The 23,178-nt window shown below is 39.2% G+C and overlaps 1 protein-coding gene across 1 annotated transcript in view; it reads right to left on the bottom strand.

Annotated features, from left to right (window-relative positions):
• The window catches only part of LOC134752927 (pyruvate dehydrogenase (acetyl-transferring) kinase, mitochondrial), a 56,492-nt gene that overhangs the window by 15,435 nt on the left and 17,879 nt on the right, over nucleotides 1–23,178 (bottom strand). The window contains exons 2-3 of the mRNA XM_063688710.1: nucleotides 5,641–5,698; nucleotides 628–777 (exon numbers count right to left, since the gene is read on the bottom strand). Coding sequence (XP_063544780.1) covers nucleotides 628–777; nucleotides 5,641–5,698 — 208 coding nt within the window. The remainder of the gene's footprint in view (nucleotides 1–627; nucleotides 778–5,640; nucleotides 5,699–23,178) is intronic.

Raw genomic sequence — 23,178 nt, 5'->3', positions numbered from 1 at the left:
TGATACCTACTCACCTTGTACGGGTATATGTAAATGTTAACAAGTGTTTAGCATACAATGTAACTTGCCTTAGTTACACTGTGATCTCTATCTCTATAGATTGTTGTCAAAGTTGTGCATGATCTCTTCATTATAGACTGGTGAACAGTGTATCTTGTATTGTTTTTGGTTTAAATTTTTTAGCTAAAAGTTCAAGTTATATATTGATGTTATCTCAGTTTAGTAATTCTTTTTGTCTTATCTTAGTTTAGTTACTTTAGTACCTAAACCTTGTTCTGTATGTACTTCTATATATTTCTGTATGATGTGAGGTCATGGCGGGCGGTAAGAAGAACATACTGTTCTTGGCGGGCGGGATGTTTGAGCGTTATATGTATTGTTTCAAGTTTTTATTGATACCTCAAACAGCTCGGTTTAGATTAAAAAAAAAAGAAAACAAAATGGCGATTCTCAATAAAATCTCCATGTTTGCACGTTGAACCAGTTTTGTATCATTTTTTGAATCCAATAAATTGTGCCGGCCCACGAGGTCGGACAGTTAATGCTATATTTTTTCTAACTTAATATTATATGACACTTATTTGTACGCCTTTCCGTGAACACTACTCTTGAGGTATATATACTCACTCGCTAAGCACCTTCTGCTCTGGGTCCATCTTCTCGAACTGAATGATCTCGGCGAAGGAGCGCTCGTACCATTGGTTCACTAGGCCGACCGACGGCATGCGAAGAAGATTCTCTGGTAGTAGCGCTATCTCTTTCATTATGTTCGCCAGTCTGGAAAGAGATGATTTATGGCTTACAAGAATGCTTAGTTTTTTCAGTTTTGCTATTCAATTGAGAATTATTAGTAAGTATTATTACTATGTTTATGTAGGCAACAAGGGCCTGACACTCTTTGATAGAGACAGATAGTCTTATTGCGATTCCTATAAGAGGAAAGCGAAAATAGTGCCATGCTTTGTCCTAATCACCGACCGGGTGGCATCATAGGTAGGAGGCGATGGCGAAATACCGAAATTTATATGTGAAAAAGAAAAAATTCTATGCTACCCAAACTTTATATGAATATTCTTTCTCTTACCCCCGGTCGCTCGGTGGTGCGTCTATAACTACTTGTATATACTATGTCTATGCTAGGCAATGAAAGTATGTACTTTCAAGTTGTCAGGAACTAAAAAATAGAATTCGCTGCCGTCGTCTTTATGACTCGTCTACACTATCGGCGATGATCGTTGACAGTATCATCGGCAAGATCATCGTGCAATACGCAACCACCCGGCGATTCCCTTTAATGTGTGCCCCAAAAACCGACATCGGTCGCAGGCGATTATTGACGATGATAGGCGATGACTGGCGGGGACTGCCAAGTATTCTACACTATTGTGCCCGCCAGTCATTGTCTATCATAGCCGGTAGTGTAAAGTAGCCATTAAAAGTAGCATTAAAAAGTTCAGTTAAAAAAATGCCAGCTCGATGTCGCGGATATCAAGAAAATTAAACCGGTTACAAAAATTAACCGGTTATACAAGTTAAATGTTACCTAGTAAAATCAGCAGATCCAAAATGAGATTAATATAAATTCAAGTCAGATTTTTTAAGTAATTAGAATTTGAAAAGAAATAATGTACACCTAAATTGTAATGAGACAATAAATAGGATGACAATATATTAATCAAATCATTCTTACACATACCACGATGACTATGATGAAGACTCGTATTTAGTCAAAGAGGAAATTATTAAAAAGAAATTTCAGATTAAACGTTTTTACTAATTTGTCCACCCACATGGCCCCTTAACTCTTTACCGCCGTATATGGCGGATATGATATTCAACTCTATTGACACCTATTAAAGTTAAAATTTCAACAAATATTTTTTATTACATGCAGGGTTAATACTTCATGAATGATTAAAAAGGATGCACCGTATTGCGCGTAAAGTAAACAGACATTCGCAATTAGTATAACCGGTTAGAGGGCGTATTCATTAAGAATAACTACAGCTATTGTGAAGTAGTAATTATAGGCAGTGGCGTAACTAGGGGGGGGGGGGGCAGAGGGGGCAAATGCCCCGGGCGCCAAAATGGGCAAAACGCAGCAGCAGGGCAACTTTTGTCTGTCGTCAGGGGGCGCAAATTTGGTGACTGCCCCGGGCGCCATATCCTCTAGTCTAGATTATAGGTATATCCGGTTTAAAATAGTAATGATGATTATTAGACCTCAAATTGTAATAATAAATCATTAATAAAGGAGAAACAATTAAGAGGTTAAAGAAGCTATGGTTACCTGACTGATTAATTTGCCTATATTTCTATTGTATAGTTGGTTCATATTTTTCTACTTCGTTCCAATTTTTTGTGTGTTTTCCCAGGTCCAAAAATCCTGATATGTCAGGGGAAATCCTGACGTATGGTAACATTAATCATAGGGATAGGTAATCTGTTGAACCTTTTCGAAACCCGAAATCAAAAACTATACTGTGACAAATCTTGCAAACATAAACATGTTTTCGTAGTTAATCGTAGTAGAGATAACATAAAACATAACTAAATCGCGTGATGTGATAACGCCATGTAATGTATCATATAATTTAACCTTTATCTTTCAAAAACATTACCCCACTTTATGGTGTTTAAGTTATGTCGTTCGACTGTTTTATTGGACAATTTACTATTTTTGCCATTTAATCATTGTTTGCGTTTAACCCTTAAATGCATGATTTTTTGTATAACTTTTTAATAAATTGAAATAGATATGTCATGTTGTATAGATTGAGGGAATAATATTTTGGATAGCTGCATATTGAGCCACGGACCATCAAATATACGATGCATATATACATCATTATGCATTTAAGGGTTAAATATTGTACAAATCGCGGGCGCGTCAAAGAGATACAGATGCAAAAGCGTCTGTCAGATCTGCCCGGCAGATGTCTCTGTCGAAGATCTGTCCGCGTAATTTCAAATTTAATTAAATCACAATTAATTAGTACGTTGATTTGCACTTGCACGCACCGTAGACTAGGAGGATACATATATTAGATGTGCCATCAGTGCCATGTTGCGGGTTATGATTTAAACATGCCAAAATCATCGAAGACGTTTTCAACCAAAAGGTACCACATTGACGGTTGTCTACAAGGTTGATTTCTAATTGAAGCTATATGGAAAAAGCGCCTTGCGCGCCTATGGCACATATTACGGATTATAGGGTATACGTCAGGATTTCCCCTAAATTGTCAGCAGGGTTCTTCTTCTTCCTCGCGTTATCCCGGCATTTTGCCACGGCTCCTGGAAGCCTGGGGTCCGCTTGACAACTAATCCTAAGAATTGACGTAGGCACTAGTTTTTACGAAAGCGACTGCCATCTGACCTTCCAACCCAGAGGGTGAACTAGGCCTTGTTAGGATCAGTCCGGTTTCCTCACGATGAAATTGTCAGCAGGATTATTGGTCCTTTATCAGGCTTGCGGGGAGCATTGGCGTGGAAATAACTGTCCGGGAAATGTCAGGATTTTTAGGATGTCCGGATTTTAGTCGGGATATTCCATTTTTCATATAACTACTCTATCCTCGTCCTGCCCAATGTGATTTATAAAGGACATATATTCCATTTTTAGCAAGTTATGAATAAAAAGCCTGGATAGGTTGAGTTTACACCATAGAGTAACTTATACTAGAGCGTTACTGTCATAGTAAATTTTGTAACCCCAGTAAATTCACTGCCATCTGTCGACACACTTTAAAACTAAAAATAAATATTTATAAAAATACAATAAAATGTCTTTCAATATGGATAAATGATTTTTTTATTTGCATTAATTATTTTTATATGATTTTGACCCATGTTCTTTCACTGGTATGCGTTAAAATTATAAATAACAAACGAAACAGTCAGCGCCCTCTATACGAGTGTAGGCCAAAACTAGTGGCGCCATCTGATCGAGAATCAAATTTTCGTGATTTTCGAGGCACGTTTTTTCCTAAGACTGTATCCATCTATTACGGAGTTATATCTATCTTTGGTTTACACTGAAACTTCTTTGGTTTTTGCTTAAAACGTGAAACAATGGAAAGTGAACTCTATTTTACAAATAATTTGGTTTAAACTGAGTATGGTGGGCAGGACGAGGCTATCGAAGAGTGTATTTACTGTATTTAGGTATACAATACAATACAAACAAACAACCCATCAAACATTTGTTATTAGATACTAGAAGCCGTTAACCTTAAAATCGTTACCAAATTTTATCATAACAAAGCGTAATAAACTGTATTTACTGGTATTTACAAAACAACAAATAGAAATAAGATAACTTTAATCTACAAAGAAACTATTTATATACCTATACAATTCAAAACATGTTGATAACATTTAAAAACACTGATAGTGAAAACGTAGTTATAACAAATATGTGGTATTTTCTATAAAAAGGGACCTGATTGTCGATGGCGCTTACGCCAGTATAAACGATGCTTTATATAAATACAATGCCGCGCGACGCTGTGCGGCGTAAGCGCCATCGACAATAAGGTCCCTTTTCATAGGAAATGCCCCATATAATAATACTTAGGTAGCGTTCGTTTATTATTTACATAATATACTAAAAACTCGGTAAGTATAGTGACCCTGCCTACGTAGCAGCAGGTCCCGGGTTCGAATCCATGTAAGGGCATTTATTTGTCGGTTTATTATGAATATTTGTACATAATAGAATTTTATTAATAGAATTTGTACATAATAGAATTTAGAATTTTAGAATTTTTGACTGAATTACCTAATTAAGATTTACTGCATGACATAACCCTGTTTTGACTATTATTGTTTTCTGTGATATTATGATTAGCGTGTATTTTTATTGAATTTGTATGCCAATAGGCACGACATAGTGATACTGAAATATGTATTTAACATCTTGTAACTTACCTATGTTGAACAAATAAATCTTTGAATCTTTTTTTTGAATCTTTGAATAATGTACCCGAGTTCTGGATGTTATCCATGTATCTAAATATGTATAGCGCCGCCTAGTACCCAATACCCATAGAACAAGCATTGCTCAAATAGGGCTGAGTCCATCTGTGTAAGATTGACCCCAAATATTTCTTTTTTAAGAGGAAAGGGGACCGCCGTTTCTCCATACAAACGGTGTCCCCATTTTCCTCTTTGGATATTGACATTATGGAAAATATTTTTACAATATTGGATGTATGTTAACCGTAGCTATGCCCCTACGCTACGTTTGACTTTTTTCGATTTTTTGATTATGGTAAAAATTAGAAGCGAAAAACAGATTTCATACAAATGTTTTACGCTCCTAACTCTTATAATAATTAAAAATTCGACAAAAATGAAACGTAGGGGCATAGCTGTGGTTGATATACAACAAATTGCGTCAAAATATTTTCAATAATCTTAATATCTAGGGGAGGAAAATGAGGACTACGTTTGTATGAAAAGGCGATTTCGCGCGGGCTCTCCACTTTCATAAAATTTATTATTGTAATTTTTCTGGCAATTAGAGCGCTCTTTAAATGCCAATTTTTATCAAAATCAGTTCATCTGTTTACTTGAAAAAGTAATATACAGGCGGATATCGGATATACATTGAACTGTATATAGAAATGTGTATACCTTACTGGTAGCTCCTTTCTTAGGAATATGTATGATTTCTTTTCGCACGCGTCTAAACCTGAAACAATCGAAAACCTTATTAAAACTTATAATCCAAAAAAAGTAAACACAAATACAGGGTGGCTAAAAAATTAGTGCATTCCCGTTGCCAAGGGACGTTTTGAGATTGTACTGAGCAACTTTTACTATGGGACCAACCACGAAATCGCGAAAAAAAATTTTACCCTCCCATAGAAAATGGACCAGCCAAAATGTATTTCACTATCAGTGTTTTTAAATGTATGAAAAAGCCAAATTTTTTTCGCGATTTCGGAGTTGGTCCCATAGTAAAAGTTGCTCAGTATAATCCCAAAACCTCCCTGGCAACGGGAATGCACTTATTTTTTAGCCACCGTGTGTAAAATATCTCACCTAATCACAAAAACCATTTATTTACATAATCGATACTACTATAATTAAATTAATAATTATTAGCTTAAACCTAAACTCGCGCGCCTAGAAGATGTTGATGTCAACTTTAGCCAGTCTTCTCTGAGATCACGGAGACAACGCCGTCCTCGAGTTATTTTACGCGATTAAGTTCCGCCGCCGTTGTGAATAATAACTTTAGTATTTGTTGGACCTATTCTTTTTTCCAAGATTGCCTGAAAAGGCCGCAGCTGTGGGCAGATATTGTTTATTACGTATCAAACCAACGCCTACGCATTTAAAACGGTTCGATAATTTCAATCTGTTTCAGCCTTGTATTTTCTAAGCCAGCGGATTGGAAAAGGGTTCTACTGTGATAAGAGCCTCTAGGTATTTGAGAAACACAAAGTTGCCACTATATGTATATGGGGCATTTTCTATGAAAAGGGACCTTATTGCCGATGGCGCTTACGCCGCACAGCGTCGCGCGGCATTGTATTTATTTGTTTTGTTTTATTTTGTGAAAATATATATCGTATCGTTTATTTATATCGGAGCATCGTTATAATGGCGTAAGCGCCATCGACAATAAGGTCCCTTTTTATAGAAAATACCACATATACAAGTCTTAAGTATGAGATTGTGTGAAGTGTGAACTTAATCTCTTCTAGAAGCCTGCAAAGTGCAGACTTCTGATGACGGCGAAGACGCCTTTTTAATACTACATCGGTGGCAAACAAGCATACGGCTCGCCTGATGGTAAGCTGTCTCCGTAGCCTGATGGACACCTACTCACCGGCAGGAACGCAACACTATGAGTAGGGTCTAGTGTTATTTGGCTGCGGTTTTCTGTAAGGTGGAGGTACTTCCCCAGTTGGGCTCTGCTCTAGATCTGGAATGACATCCGCTGTGCTCTGCCCTACCACATAAAGCGAGATGACATCCACAGTGCCCATACCTCTCTTTTTTTATACTACGTCGGTGGCAAACAAGCATACGGCCCGCCTGATGTTAAGCAGTCTCCGTAGCCTATGTACGCCTGCAACTCCAGAGGTGTTACATGCGCGTTGCCGACCCTAACACTCCGCGCCCTCGTTGAGCTCTGGCAACCTTACTCACCGGCAGGAACGCAACACTATGAGTAGGGTCTAGTGTTATTTGGCTGCGGTTTTCTGTAAGGTGGAGTTTCCCCAGTTGGGCTCTGCTCTAGATCTGGAATGACATCCGCTGTGCTCTGCCCTACCACATAAAGCGAGATGACATTCACAGTGCCCAATACCTCTCTTTTTTTTTATACTACGTCGGTGGCAAACAAGCATACGGCCCGCCTGATGTTAAGCAGTCTCCGTAGCCTATGTACGCCTGCAACTCCAGAGGTGTTACATGCGCGTTGCCGACCCTAACACTCCGCGCCCTCGTTGAGCTCTGGCAACCTTACTCACCGGCAGGAACGCAACACTATGAGTAGGGTCTAGTGTTATTTGGCTGCGGTTTTCTGTAAGGTGGAGTTTCCCCAGTTGGGCTCTGCTCTAGATCTGGAATGACATCCGCTGTGCTCTGCCCTACCACATAAAGCGAGATGACATTCACAGTGCCCATACCTCTATTTTGTTCTATACTACGTCGGTGGCAAACAAGCATACGGCCCGCCTGATGTTAAGCAGTCTCCGTAGCCTATGTACGCCTGCAACTCCAGAGGAGTTACATGCGCGTTGCCGACCCTAACACTCCGCGCCCTCGTTGAGCTCTGGCAACCTTACTCACCGGCAGGAACGCAACACTATGAGTAGGGTCTAGTGTTATTTGGCTGCGGTTTTCTGTAAGGTGGAGTTTCCCCAGTTGGGCTCTGCTCTAGATCTGGAATGACATCCGCTGTGCTGTGCCCTACCACACAAAGCGAGATGACATTCACAGTGCCTATACCTCTCTTTAGTTTAGTAGTCGTTTCTCGTGTTTCCACGGGCCCTGTTTGCTAATGACTCATTGTATAAAGTCTAGCATAGCGACTATAAGTGATAATGATACCACGAAGTAGAAGATCACCTTGAGACGGAGCAAATAGCTTCACAAACAATCATTGTTTATGAACATCCTGTTTATGTAACAGTTAATACCTAGGTTTATGTATTACTAAGCTATAAGCGTGCATTTTATTGTTTGATGGCTGAAATGATCACCTAGTATTGTCCATATCTGTTTTGTGGCTAGCTTTAAGTTTTTAGGTTACAGTTTTTTTTTTTTTTTTGTAAATTTTTGTAAGCTTTCATTCTTTGTTTTTTATATATACTTAATTCATTGTGCATTTTATATTTCATTATTGTTTTTATTTTTTCTCTTTTGTTGTTTAGTATGTATAGATTTTTTGTGGTAGTTACTTACTTTTTGTCTGTGTTTTTTGTTAGTGTCGTGTCGTTGGCGTATGTGTCGCCACCAACTCATAGTTATAAGTCAGGTCCCCACTGAAAACCAGCGCCGCGGATTACCGCGGCATTATGCTGAGTGGGGTCCTATTTTAGCGTCCAATGTTTTTTGTCTATGTTTCCTTTTTTTTTTTCATATATATAATCTGTTGTGGCGTTAAATAAATGTATTTTCTTTCTTTCTTTCTATAAATAGTGCGAGATACACCTGCCTCTACTATAGTCACTATTAGATTATACAGGGTGGCCTGATACTAATAATATTAGTTTATACTTCTGATTACACTCATCTGTTGTGACTTCACGATCTTCGTAACCGCATCCTCCCGTCGTACCTCCACCTTACAGAAAACCGCAGCCAAATAACACTAGACCCCACTCATAGTGTTGTGTTCCTGCCAGAGCTCGAGGGTTAGGGTCTGTGTTCCTGCCGGTGAGTAAGGTTGCCAGAGCTCGAGGGAGAGGAGTGTTAGGGTCGACAACGCGCATGTAACTCCTCTAGAGTTGCAGGCGTACATAGGCTACGGAGACTGCTTAACATCAGGCGGGCCGTATGCTTGTTTGCCACCGACGTAGTATTAAAAAAAAACCTAATACGGTGACTGTTTATTAGTCTGTGACTTAAAGTAACAACAAAAAAACTAGACAAGTTCATTGGTAGGTACGTATATTTTTATCACTTCTATTGCAAATAAAAAGTGATCTTTGGACTCACAGTAATTTTTAAAAATAAACTTTCACATCCCAAATTTCTCGTCTAATATTCAAGAAATCTCTCGCCCAGTCCAAAGTCCGAGTTTTTCAAGTGTTGGTATGCAAACTTCAGCCAATAACAAACATTTGAAACATACAACCAATAACAACTTAAGGTTAGCGAGGTTACCCACCGGTGACCGCAGAGCTGGCAGCTTTCTTGCTCAAATAGTCTAGCAATACAGCGAGGAAATGCTGCCAGCATCTACGGCACCATGCCGCAGGTCCTGCGGCGCAGGGGTATATTTTTTAGTGTTTTATCTTAAGATTAGTATTATTTACTTTTAGATTTAGCTTTGAAGTTTTATAGGCAGTTTATTAGTTATTATATATGTTTATTGAATTTGGTACACGTGTGACACATCTTAAACTTTGATTTTACTTATATCCCACACACTACGGAGCTCGTTACCAAGTTTGGTAAAAAAAAAAAACAAAGAAGACAGTGCATGCAATCTAAATTTATTTAAGCTATACGCGCAGATTTGCATGGTTCGTTGCTACGACGAGGAATCGCACGCTTTTTGCTCGATTGCGCGGCAATAAAGGTCGTTTTATCTTTTCTGCTCTCTGGCCGGAAAGCGTCAACTTTCGGCCCACTGCGCTATACGAAGTTGCCGCTTTCCGGCTCCGTCGGATAGAAAAATAGTATACATTGTATTGTATTGTAGTTCGGGCGATTTTCTGCAACTGACATGGGGGTGGGCTAGTCCTGCCAGCCCAGCTCCTCGAGGAAACCTATCAAACATTTGATGTTGAGTAGGACCTCGGGGAGGTCTCTCGGGTATCCGAGATGTTTTGCCCTGTATGGGGCCACTCCGCTGCACTCCAGCACCACGTGAGAGGCTGTTTCTTCTTATACATACCAGCAAGTAAGAAAGCCTCAGACAGACCATATGTTCTTCGACATTTCTTTACTTATATGTAATAAATGTGACGTTTTCAACTAAAAGGCACCACATTGTCGGTTGTCCATTAGTTTGATTTAATTTTGAAGCTGTATGGAAATAGCGTCTTATTGACAACCGACAATAAGTACCCGTTTGGTTGAAAACGCCACAAATATCGATTTGCCTTACGTCTTCACTCTACTTGCTGACTTTAATTTTCTTCGATTTCTCGAATAAGGTGCATTGGGGTTAACTTTGAAAGAGGGATAATTTTGAAAATGGTAAATATATATAGACCGCAAGCCAGGCGCAAATTTCGTCAGTCATCGCCTCCCGGGCGAAAACTCGTATAGCGGTTAACGGCTATGTCTATGTATGATGAACCCTCGTGAACGTCAGCTGCCGCTCCGTTGGTGGGTTGAGGAATGGCAGCCACCGACACGCGTAACACGGTCTTTCCACCGCGATACAACCGGCTGACGATTTGTTTTATTAACAATAGCATCTAAAGTATCATCTGACAAAGTATCAAACGGGAGGCGATGACGCCGATGACTGAAAAGAATTTTCTTTTTTACATGTTCGACAAAGTATCAAGCGGGAGGCGAAGACTAAATTTTTTTATAGACTTTATTTGTTGCCATTCCTCAACCCACCAACGGAGCGGCAGCTGACGTTCACAAGCATTTTCACAAGCTTTTATTTAACTCGTAATGTTTGTAATATGTTTGTTTGGGTAAAATGTTTGACAAAAAACTTATTTAATGTATAAATATAGATTTGCCTTAAATTGCTCGAGTCTTCACCACGTCCACAGTCTATATATATAAAACAATACAGTCATTCGACGAAGCCGTCTAGACAGGGCAATCGTGCGGGGTGCGACGGGTACTGCGCACACCCGAGCTGCATACATCGCCACTGTTAGTAGCTCGGTACACATCAAAGGCGTCGGTCCACTGTTACTTTTTACACTGTGCCACGACATTGACTTTAATTTACATCAGTTTCTCGAATGCTATAAATTTTAATAGGCATGTCGGGCTTTTAATAATTAATAACAAACGTTTGAACCGATTGAGCAACCACAATAAATATATATTGGAGCTATTCGAATCATTTTAAACAGCTATTATACGTAAGTGAATGATGAATGCATTCATTTAATATAAATAGGTATTATACCTAGACTTATATCAAGACTGATATTATACCTATTTATAACCTAGACGCGTGTTCGACTTGTAAGTACTAGATGTCTGTCTGTCGAAACATGTCTCTGCAATGCATGAACTGAAGTCTATAACTATTCATTTAAAAAAAAAACCCTACTGGACTCTTCAAACTGCTGGATCGATTCTTATAAGAATTCTGTGTAAGAATGTCCTATAATATTTATAAAAAAAAAAAAACTCTCAAACTCTTATCAAACATAGTTAAAAACCTCCGCAAGGAAACTAGCTTTCACGTAAAATAACCGGCCAATTGCGAGTCGGACTCGCGCACGAAGGGTTTTCCGTACCATTACGCAAAAAACGGCAAAAGAATCACGTTTTAGTATTTGTTGTTATAGAGGCAACAGAAATACATCATCTGTGAATGTGAAGATTTCAACCATCACGGTTCATGAGATACAGCCTGGTGACAGACAGACAGATCGACAGACGGAGAGTGGAGTCTTAGTAATAGGGTCCCGTAACCCGTTTTTTTACCCTTTGGGTACGGAATCCTAAAAATCGAAACCGGTCCATCCCTTTGAGAGCTACGATGCCACAGACAGACAGCAATTGGAGTCAAATGTACAACACCCCTCTTTTTGCGTCGTGGGGATAAAAAAAAAAACTGTCTATAGCTATCACGGTTCATGAGATACAGCCTGGTGACAGACAGACGGACAGCGGAGTCTTAGTAATAGGGTCCCGTTTTTACCCTTTGGTTACGGAACCCTAAAATTGGTCTTACAAAGAGTTTCGCAATTGGCCTGGCAGTGGGATTTTTCAGGACTTTTTTTCAGTGCCAGACTTATTAACCACTGCAATTGATTTAACTTTAACTGATATTGACAGTCGCCATCAGATATATCGGAGTGGCCAAGACTCTCACAAATATCTGAACATGTCTCTATTGTCAAGGCGTCAGAGTGCGTGTCCAGATATTGTGACCACCTCGTCCGCTCCGATATATCTGATGGCGACTGTAATATACTAGGAAAAGATGAAATGTTTTAATTCAGTAGATCTGGCAAGAAATAGAGGAACCATTGGAAAGTTTTCGATGTTCAAAATAATACTTTTACACGAAATGACGCGGGCGTTGCTAAATAGAAATTAGAAATAAACAAATTCGAATGTGAAACTTTCCACGTTTTTCCTAGCATTTGACTAGGCGCCAGAATGGCGCAAATTATTAAAATTGGCAATATAAATTGACATTCACGGCCAATGTCAATTGTAACTGGCTGGCAACTGAAATGTCTAATGCAGTTTCAAAACAATCAAGATTCATGTACATTCAATTGTTTAGCATGTGCTAGTGCTATACATTCCAAGTTCTAAGTAATTGATTTTCCAATAGCACTTACGATTTTGTTGACTATTGTTGACTAAGCTCGGTTCTACGTACAAACGTAGTTCCGCTCTCAGGGGCATAGCTATGGTTAATATACATTCAATAATAATAATAATAATAAAGCCCGCAGGGCAGCTTGTGGCGAGCTGTTGGGGAGTGACGACCCCACGGACCCGAGTGCTCCAGAGAGTCGGTCAGGGTCTCCGTCTCCGGCGTGTCTTCGTCGGTCGGAGTGGACCCCAAGGGGACCCGCAGGACTCTCAGCTCTGGCTTGCCTTCATTGGCCGTCCAGAGGGGAGTCGTAAGAGCTATATGCTCCAGGGGTGGAAGTGAAAGATGCATAAGACGCGAGTTGGCACAGTGGCTGTTAACAGTCACTGGGTAGAAAGCGGCGCACACCTCTCGACACCCCTGAGCCGCTCACACCGGTGTTGCTCCTGGTCGTCTTCACGACGGCAGTTTCAGGGGCCCATCTAGTCAGCGGCAAGTCACCACCTGCCGCGATAACGTGTATTAACATTGTTATGGCAGGTGTCCGGAGTTCTTTACAATAGCCCAGTCTCATTGCCCACCCAAACTTCAATCCATAGACCGGTATACTGTTCACTTTTTCTGCAATAGTCCCAATGCCTGCTGCGACCGGTTCATGGGTGTCTATTGTTGCGCCTGTTAACGGGTTCCAGCAGGCGTTCTACATGACATTAAAGCTCTCCAAGGGGCCTCTACGTGTTGGATCTATATCCCCACGCAAGCCTATCAAAAGACCGGGATTTATAGGCCCGTGATATCCAAGGAGATACAAATAATAATAATAATAAAATCATTTAATCCAGATAACATTGATCCATAATTAAAACATACAAAACATTTGCAATAAAAAAAAAAAATAAGATTAAGTATAAAAGATAGATCCATTAAAATTAAATTGACTAAGCATTTGATAATTGAATGATAAAATATAAAAGATCTGGACAATTAATTGATGGGTAATAATAAAATTAATTGATTATTAAAAAGATAAAAAATTTAAAACTATAATATTGAAATTAAGATATATTATGCACAGTCAAATTTAGTTAAAATATCAAAACTTAAAACTAAAAAAAAAAAAATTATAATTCATTCAATTATTCTCCCGTTAATGTTATTTTGTTTTTAATTTAAGTCTAGCTGTACCTACCTACTAACCCCTTAGTTTTGTAATTGTTACTAATAAATAAAATGTGTCTTGGTTACATGTAATAAATGTATTGAATTGAATAACAAAATATTTTCCATAATGTCAATATCCAGCGAGGAAAATGGGGACACCGTTTAGACAGTTGAAATTTTCACAGATGTATTTCTGTTGCCGATATAACAACAAATACTAAAGTACGGAACCCTCGGTGGGCGAGTGCGACTCCGGTTTTTTATGCACCCATATAATGCATGACAATTACCACGTATGTATGACTGGCCACATGAAAATATGTATGTGTTATTGTTTGTACGTACAAACTGTACAGAGCTATGACCTGAAATTAGTACAAGGACAGTTACGTAAGTTTTCCAATGAAATCGACTAACAACAATAAAATGGAAGGAAAATGGTGATAGAGAAAACACAAGTTCATTATTAAAGTTATTGCCAAAGGGAGTAATTATCAAGTAAATTATAGGTTTTATAACTGTTCATCATCATCATATGTGGTATTTTCTATAAAAACCGGCCAAGTGCGAGTCGGACTCGCGCACGAAGGGTTCCGTACCATTACGGAAAAAAACAGCAAAAAAATCGCGTTTGTTGTATGGGAGCCCCATTTAAATATTTATATTATTCTGTTTTTAGTATTTGTTGTTATAGCGGCAACAGAAATACATCACCTGTGAAAATTTCAACTGTCTAGCTATCACGGTTCATGAGATACAGCCTGGTGACAGACAGACAGACAGACAGACGGACAGCGGAGTCTTAGTAATAGGGTCCCGTTTTTACCCTTTGGGTACGGAACCCTAAAAAGGGGATATTTATAGCACTAGCACATGCTAAACAATTGATTGTCGATGGCGCTTACGCCATTATAAACGATGCTCCGATATAAATACAATGCCGCGCGACGCTGTGCGGCGTAAGCGCCATCGACAATAAGGTCCCTTTTCATAGAAAATGCCCCATATATTTAAGAGTAAGACTTGTCGGTGGAGCAATTTCCACGTTTGGCGGTCCTCCTGCCATCTCTTTGACAGCCTGATACGACACGAGACGTTGAGTTTTTCCTTTATTAGATGAATTTAGATGCATGTAAATTGGTATATCTATCCTTGGTCTTGGTCTATCTTGGTCTTGGTCTGGTAAGAGAGTAAATTAATAATTTATGGTTGTTCTTTGTATTGTTTCCTTTAACTTTTTAACCCCGTATTTTAAGGCATTGTTTTACGCAGCCTAAAGAAAACATTAGTGACATGTTATTGGCAGCCACTTAAAAGAAAAGAAAAGATTATTGGCAGTTTTTATATTATATGTAAACTAGACACTCTCACCCATGCCTTTGCACCTATTGTGTTTAGTTATGTTTCTAGGGTTAACTATTTCTTTAAAGTCTTGCCTTCATGTACATATTATCTTTGTTTGACTACCATTTCGTATGTATCTCTCTCAGTTACTTAAAGGTTAGCTAGAAAAGATCCCTTAAGGGGATAAGTTCGCCTTTGTAAACATTTACTGTATTCTCTGTGTTATGTACTTGTTTTGTGCAATAAAGTGTTTACTACTACCACAGGGCGGACACGCTATGCATCAAAGATCACTTGCGTTTCTATGTGTGAACGGCACGTCTGTACACGCGGCATGCGTCATAGTGTGAGTAAGTTGCTTAAAAATAGTACTGAACTGAGCGGCCGGCAAACGGCCGTCAATCTGGTGTCGCGGGGCGAGGTAATTCGAGTCGGGGCGGGGCGGTGCGTGGCCGTTCTGTATGATAATACTATTACTTATTCTGTGCTACTACTACTACTATCAGTAAACAGCTAACAGAGAAGAATGGCGGCGTGTTGTGAAGCTATTCACCATCCGATGATGAGCATAACCACTCTGTCAAGGTGTTCAAGAGAGAAACGACTTAAGAAGAATCAGTAAAAAAATTATTTTAATTTTATTTTATTTTATTTCCACGCAAAATTATCATTACAGGATGAACCCAATGCGATAATTTAGCAAAAAATTAAATATATAAACATACAAAATACAACTACCTATATCTAACAAATCATTTTTTTTTTACATAATGACCTATTCAATATAACAAAGAGTTAATAAATCAAGTATTGACATCAGTAATATTGACAGTGTATAGCTAGTGATTGAAAATTGAAATTAAACGAACGAATGTCAAACTTATTAATATAATTTATAACCTACTTCTAATCGCAAGAACAATAAAATATAAATGGAATGAAATATAAAATGTAACTCAATGCAAATAAAAACTTATCAACAACCGAGAAAGTTCTTTTCGCTGAGAACGTTACATTACACGATAACCTCGGTGTTATAAAGCTAGTTAGGTATGATTCAGACTTATAAAACTAGGTCAAGCAGGCTTGGGCATTTCAAGGAGATTCGGCCGAGCTGGATTCACACTTCAGTAACTAAAAGGTAAAGGTAAAAGTTGGAAGTATTGGAACCCAACTGCAGACAGCAGCAGCAGACGACGTAAATTTACTGACGATTTTCTAGATTTGTCTCCGGGCATTTTTTTCCGTAGTGATGCACTGGACATTTTTTCCAAAATAGGTTAATTAGATGTTTTTCCTACTTAGAATCACGAGCCCCTTCGTTCCTACTAGGAGGAAAAAAGCGTCCCAAGTTTTATTTTTCCATTCCGTTACCATTTATCAAACACTTTGCACGGCCGAGTACGGCGGTAACGAAATGGAAAGTAGGTAAAATGTATGAAAACTTTGGGACATTGTTTTTTTCCTAGGAGCATGGAGTCAGCTCATGATTCTGGGCACAAATAACCTTAAATTTACATATCCTAAAAAAAAAAGTCCAGTGCATCACTACAGAAAAAAATGCCCGTCCAGAATGTGCCCAAGAACTCGACACACACAGGAATCTCGTAACACGTTGGAAATACTCGGCAGTATGAAGATTAATGTTGATTGGAGGAAGTATTCGTTAGCTAGGTTAAGCGTCACATGCGATGCGATGCGTTCGCGTCACGTGAATCTAACGCGGTTATCGTTATGACCCCCTATAAAGCATTGACCTGTTATATTTTGGGCAGCAGTCATATTAGATTGGGTTAGGTTATGTCCTACAGATGAAGTGCATAATTGTGTTCCATCGTATTTTTTCTCGGAAACGTTTGTACCGTTTTCAGTCAACCTCAGTACTCTTTGTACCGAGATTTTTTTTTTTATACCACGTCGGTGGCAATCAAGCATACGGCCCGCCTGATGGTAAGCAGTTACCGTAGCCTATGGACGCCTGCAACACCGGAGATATTACACACGCGTTGCCGACCCTAACACTCCACTCCCTCTGGCAACCTTACTCACCGGCAGGAACACAACACTATGAGTAGGGTCTAGTGTTATTAGGCTGCGGTTTTCTGTAAGGTGGAGGTACTTCCCCAGTTGGGCTCTGCTCTAGATCTGGAATGACATCAGCTGTCCTGTGCCCTACCACACAAAGCGAGATGTCATTCACAGTGCCCATACCTCTCTTTTGGACGTTGTTTAAGGACATATCCGGGTCCGGACGCAGTTTAAGGACATACCCGGGTCCAATACTGACCGAAATAGGAAAAGGACGTTCGTAGGTTTCCGTGAAAATACGATGAAAAATAATTATACACTACACTACATACATCTGTACTACCGCCGCTAAAAGTAGCCGAAAAAACCTCGAGTGATTTGTGCACAAGCCCTTACCTACAAACAGATAATATAGGTTGTAATAAACTTCTTTTTAACTAGCTATTGTGTGTTGCGAGATTATTTCCGTGGTACGCGCGGTCATTACATAGTTATGATAGTATTATGACCATATTTTACATAAAATAAGTACTTATTACGACATTAACGTGTTTATGTTTAGCTCAAGGGAAGTCTAGAAAACATAAAATCATTTTCACGCATTCCTTTAAATCCTTCAATTTCGTGCTGATTGGTCATGAGTGAACATTATGTGATTATTGTTGACATTATGACGATATCGGTTACTAACCTACAGATTTGTTACCTTCGTCATTTCCCTTGAGTTTACCGTTTGCCGCTATAACAACAAATACTAAAAACAGAATAAAATAAATATTTAAGGGGGCTCCCATACAACAAACGTGATTTTTTTGCCGTTTTTATAGATAATGGTACGGAACCCTTCGTGCGCGAGTCCAACTCGCACTTGGCCGGTTTTTTATTAGTAATTTGTGTTACAGCGTATAATCGGGAAGTTGGAAACTTGGAACCCAGCGACGTAGCCTGGCAAGCCAATTTTGTCAGTATAAAACGGCGGCAAATTTAATAAATGTAGACGTCAACGCGAAAGTTTGTTCGAGCGATCGATCATAGAACTTTCGCGTAATTTTCTACTGCCAAATTGAATTATCCCGAATATAATACAAACATGAATTACAAATTATATGTGAAAACCGCCTTAGACTTATAAAACCAATGAATCAGGTCAGGACACTAAATGGAAGCACACGTGATACCTCATTCTCACACATACGTACCTACATGTCAAAGCGTGACAAATGTTTTATTCACACGATAAAAACGACATAACCTTGACCTCGTGATATTTGTGCATCGAACAATGTTTCTTCCTATATCGATCTTATGATATTGTATCATTTTTTCTAGGCAGGGTTGTCAGTTTTGTCACGTCAGGATTTCCCGCGATACGACATGACCATGTAATTTTTCTATACCTACAGCGTATGTCAAAAGTCATAGGGTGACCAGGGTGACCATGATTAGGTACTTAGTAAATATAAGATTAATTTTACTTAAAAAATTAGAAAATTAAACTAAGTATTCTTTAATAAAACACTAGGCTGTACCTATATGATAATGTGGATCATTTACAGTCAGAAAAAGTGGTTCTGGATCACGACCCAGAAATCACCTGTATAATATACAAATACTTAACCCCTCGTATGCGGCCTGTCAAATTTGATTATTGAAAAAGTGACTTTGACATTTAAAACAATAGATTTAGTCCCACGCACGAATCCGTGTCTAAAGGGGCCCACTGACTATCAATCCGCCGGCCGTCAGTTGTTCGGAACTGTAAATTTTTTGTTCTAACCATAGAGTAACTTATACTAGAGCGGTACTGTCATAGTAAATTTTGTAACCCCAGTAAATTCACTGCCATCTGTCGACACACTTTAAAACTAAAATTGAAGATTTGTAAAAATACGATAAAATGTATTTAAATATAGATAAATGATTTTTTTTATTTGCATTATTTATTTTGATGATTTTAACCCATGTTCTTTCACTGATATGCGTTAAAATTGTTAAATAACAAACGAAACCGTCAACGCCATCTTTACGACTGTAGGCCAAAACTAGTAGCGCCCTCTGAACGAGAATCAAATTTTCTTGATTTTCGAGGCACGTTTTTTTCTTAGACTGTATCCATCTATTACGGAGTTATATCTATCTTTGGTTCTAACTGACAGGCCGATATCGTCCGGCGGACTGATAGACAGTGGGCCCCTTAAGCATACGAGGAGAACACATAGAAAACATCCATTACTCAGGAACAAATATAGTCTGTGCTCATCACACAAAGAAATGCCCTAACCGGGATTCGAACCCAGGACCACTAGGCCAGACCGGTCGACAAATGACAGGATTTTTAGAATGTCAGGATATTTTTTTTCCTTACGGCAACCCTAATCCTAGGTATCGAAGATTGACAGTGTAAACATTACATTTAGAGCTTGTTCAGAAATAAGTGTGAATTGGTCTAAAATAAACCTCAAAAGCGTAAACAATTTAACTATAAACAGAACATACTCGTACACAATTTAATATAAAAAAGAACACCATACTTAAATAAATACCTATATACTATTTCTTATTCTGTGATGTAGGCCAAGTAATAAGAAGGTAAAAATGGAAATGCTTGGAACACAATTTTTGACGCCGTAACTTTAGTTTGGAACTTTGGACTAATATTGTCTTCGGTTACCGCGATAGTTACTCATTAAATAAAACTATGAAATCGTTATGGTGTCAATGTGATACCATAAATGAACTTAGCACCCCCGATTTATACGAAAACGATACCAAACACGGCCTAGCAGCTTCACTGATGTAGACATCAAGATAAAATTGAGAGCCCCAAATAAATTTTCAATAGCGGATACCTCAAAAACTATACCATCGAAAAACTTGACGCAGGTGATCCCCAATGATGAGAATCTCGTGAAAGCCGAGAAGGACAAGTCCAGTAAGTACCTAGACTTGGCTCACGAGATAACCGCCACGTGGAATGTTGATTCGACGATCAATTGTCCCGATAGTCGTTTCAGCGAACGGTCTCATAGCGAGGAGTCTTGACCAACATCTTGAGAGACTCGCTAGGTGGTTGGATCAAGGGTCAAATGCAGAAGGCGGTGATCTTAGACACGGCGCGGATAGTCCGCCGGTTCCTCTCTCTGCGGCCCTGACGCTTAGCACCACTTTCGTCGTGGAACTCCTATCCTGTGCCATTTGCAGGCAAGCCTGGGCCTTGGGTCCTGCATATGCCTTGTATCTATCCATCGGGTAGACACTCTTCCTCTACTTCTCTTCCCTTCTACGTGACCGATCATTTATCATGCAGTATCTTGAGACTATCTGCAGACCAAAATTGAGCTTTAGAAACTCAATCCCTAAGGAAATCGCCTACAGAAATAAACTAAATGTTTCAACTTTGTCTCACAAGTTTCCATTCACTCCATTCTGTTTATACAGTTAATTGTGCATGCGTCACAGCGACCTAATTCTCGCGCTGCATTTGCAGTCTTATCATTTGCATTGAGTCACATGTACGCCGACATGCATGCATGGAAAATGCTGTTCAGGTGACTTAACGTTTACTTATTACACGTCATACCAAGGCCTGTATTCAGATAAACATGAAAACATTTTTGCTACAGTAGCCTCCTAAGGCTGGAGAGACCAAGTCGAGAAAGATCTACGTGATGCCAGCAGAAAACTAGGAGGAGATCGCACAAAACAGGGCGTGTTGGCGCCAACTCGCATCGGAGGCCAAGACTCACTTCGGGTCGCTGAGCCAGCGGAGTTAGTTAGTTAGTTAGTTTTAGCCTCCTAAGGCTACTGTGATCTTCCCTCCCCCTTAACGTGTGATGTAATTAATGGATGACTCCTAGGTCATCAATTAATTACATCACACGTTTAGGGGGAGGGAGGGGGTCAAGAAAATGTGATTGATGATGAGAAATTTAGATTTCCGATGTTTGCAATAGGCCCCCTCTGACATCAACATTTTTATACGTAATTGTCCCAATATTTATTTAGTTTGAGCAACTGCTAAATACTAAGATTACCAAGTTTGTAGGTATCCACACTGTCTTACGCAGCGTACTACCCAGGCGAACAACACGCGAACGCGAAGCGAAGCGATGCGGCGCGGAGTGAATCAATCCTCTGATACCTATAGAAGTGTTCGCGAATTGTTCGCTTACGTAAGACGCAGCGTTATAAGGGCGTCTTACCCTTAACCCTACTTAAGTGATTATCGTCAACGCCGTCAACAAACTACTTAAGTAAATACTTAAATAGGCTTGCCCTACTGCCCTATAGGGCACGAGAATGGAGTCATTATGAAACAATCATTGTATTATGTATGTTCGTATCTATATATGTAAATGTACATGTACCTTATGGCGTTTGGCGCTTACGCTATTATTAACGACATTGCAATACTCTAATGTGGTGATATTAATTGTAAGCGCCACCGCCATAAGGTACCTTTCGTCGTGTAACGTCACATATGTATTGTATGCAACTATGTATTTGTTACTGCGTTTGTATGCCTTAGACCACTAGTATGACTTGTCATTTGCGTGATGTTTATTAATAGTTAATTAAATCAGGTCAATGTAGCGGTAGGGATAGGTGGAACAGGGGGGGTTATTAGGTCATTACAATCAAACCGGATGTATAGTCCGACAAGAAATTGAAGAAACTTATTGAGGGCGCCACTTCCTACGTAACTGTCACAGTTTTTGACGTAAAATGCTTAAACATGGCAACAATTTAGTATGGATCGGCAGGGTGTTCATCCTCACACCCTAGAACCTAAATGGTCGCGTAATGTGCGATTTAAAAGGAATTTCCTCCCGCGGACGCTTCGGCTGTGGAATGAGGTAGGTGCTTTCGGCAGGTACCGAGGTTTTCCCGAGGGGCTACAGTATGGGGTTCTTCAAAAAGGAGTGTACAGGTTTTTAAAGGGTCGGCAACGCGCGTGTAATATCTCTGGTGTTGCAGGCGTCCATAGGCTACGGTAACTGCTTACCATCAGGCGGGCCGTACGCTTGATTGCCACCGACGTGGTATAAAAAAAAAGAAATGATTATTTTTAGTTCCAATTTATTTAATTTCTACTATTTTATGTCGCATACGTATGATGGCTTTTTGACGACGTATAATTTATTTCCGGAGATTATCTGTCCGTGAGAATAAATTTCAAAAATAGGAATGGACGCTAAATCGCTAATGTCATGCTTAATCGCTTAATCAAGTGTATAATAGTACATTATTGTCGAGGCTCGGAAGTAGCTACTTGCTGGCTGAGGATTCGTTTTAAACGGACGACCTTGGGAGTCCGTTTAATTGAATCCGAAGCCAGCAAGTAGCCTTCCAGCCGAGTCATATATAGTGCTTTTCTCAAAAATGGCGCAATAAATGCAAATATAATAGAAATATTTTACAGAAGCAACGTTCTTATGTATATATTTTCACAGAAAAAAGTAAAAAGATTTACTTTGCCGCCGTTTTTTTTTTTTTATTAAAAATGGAAGTGTATTTTTCTGCTGAAAATACGCCAACCTATTTGAGACACCTAAATAGTCGCGGTACCAACATTATAATAATAAGTACTGATCATCTGTTTGGCTGTTTAATGGACCTATGCCTTCATTTGATATGGTCACTTCAACTTTTAAAAAGTTTGCAACTCGACAAATAATGGAATTTGTATGCAACATTGCAGTCCCGAAATCGAGACTGCAATGTTTTTAACTTTTTAATTTTTGACTGACCATAAACTACGCACTTCGCGACCTACTTTTTAACCGGCAACGTCGACTTTGCCGTCCATTTTTGAGAAAAAGACTTAAATGACAGCTGTCAACGATAAAATGTTCAAAGTCCAAACCTGTCAGTGTTTTACGAAATTAGATAAACTGATATGTGATAACACCAACTCGTGACAAATAACGCGGTATCTGAGTCCAAAGACCACGCAAACACAAACAAAAAATATG

This window comes from Cydia strobilella, chromosome 25 (assembly GCF_947568885.1).
Source record: "Cydia strobilella chromosome 25, ilCydStro3.1, whole genome shotgun sequence".
Classification (NCBI taxonomy): Eukaryota; Metazoa; Arthropoda; class Insecta; order Lepidoptera; family Tortricidae; genus Cydia; species Cydia strobilella.
This window is presented reverse-complemented; position numbering and strand designations above follow the sequence as displayed.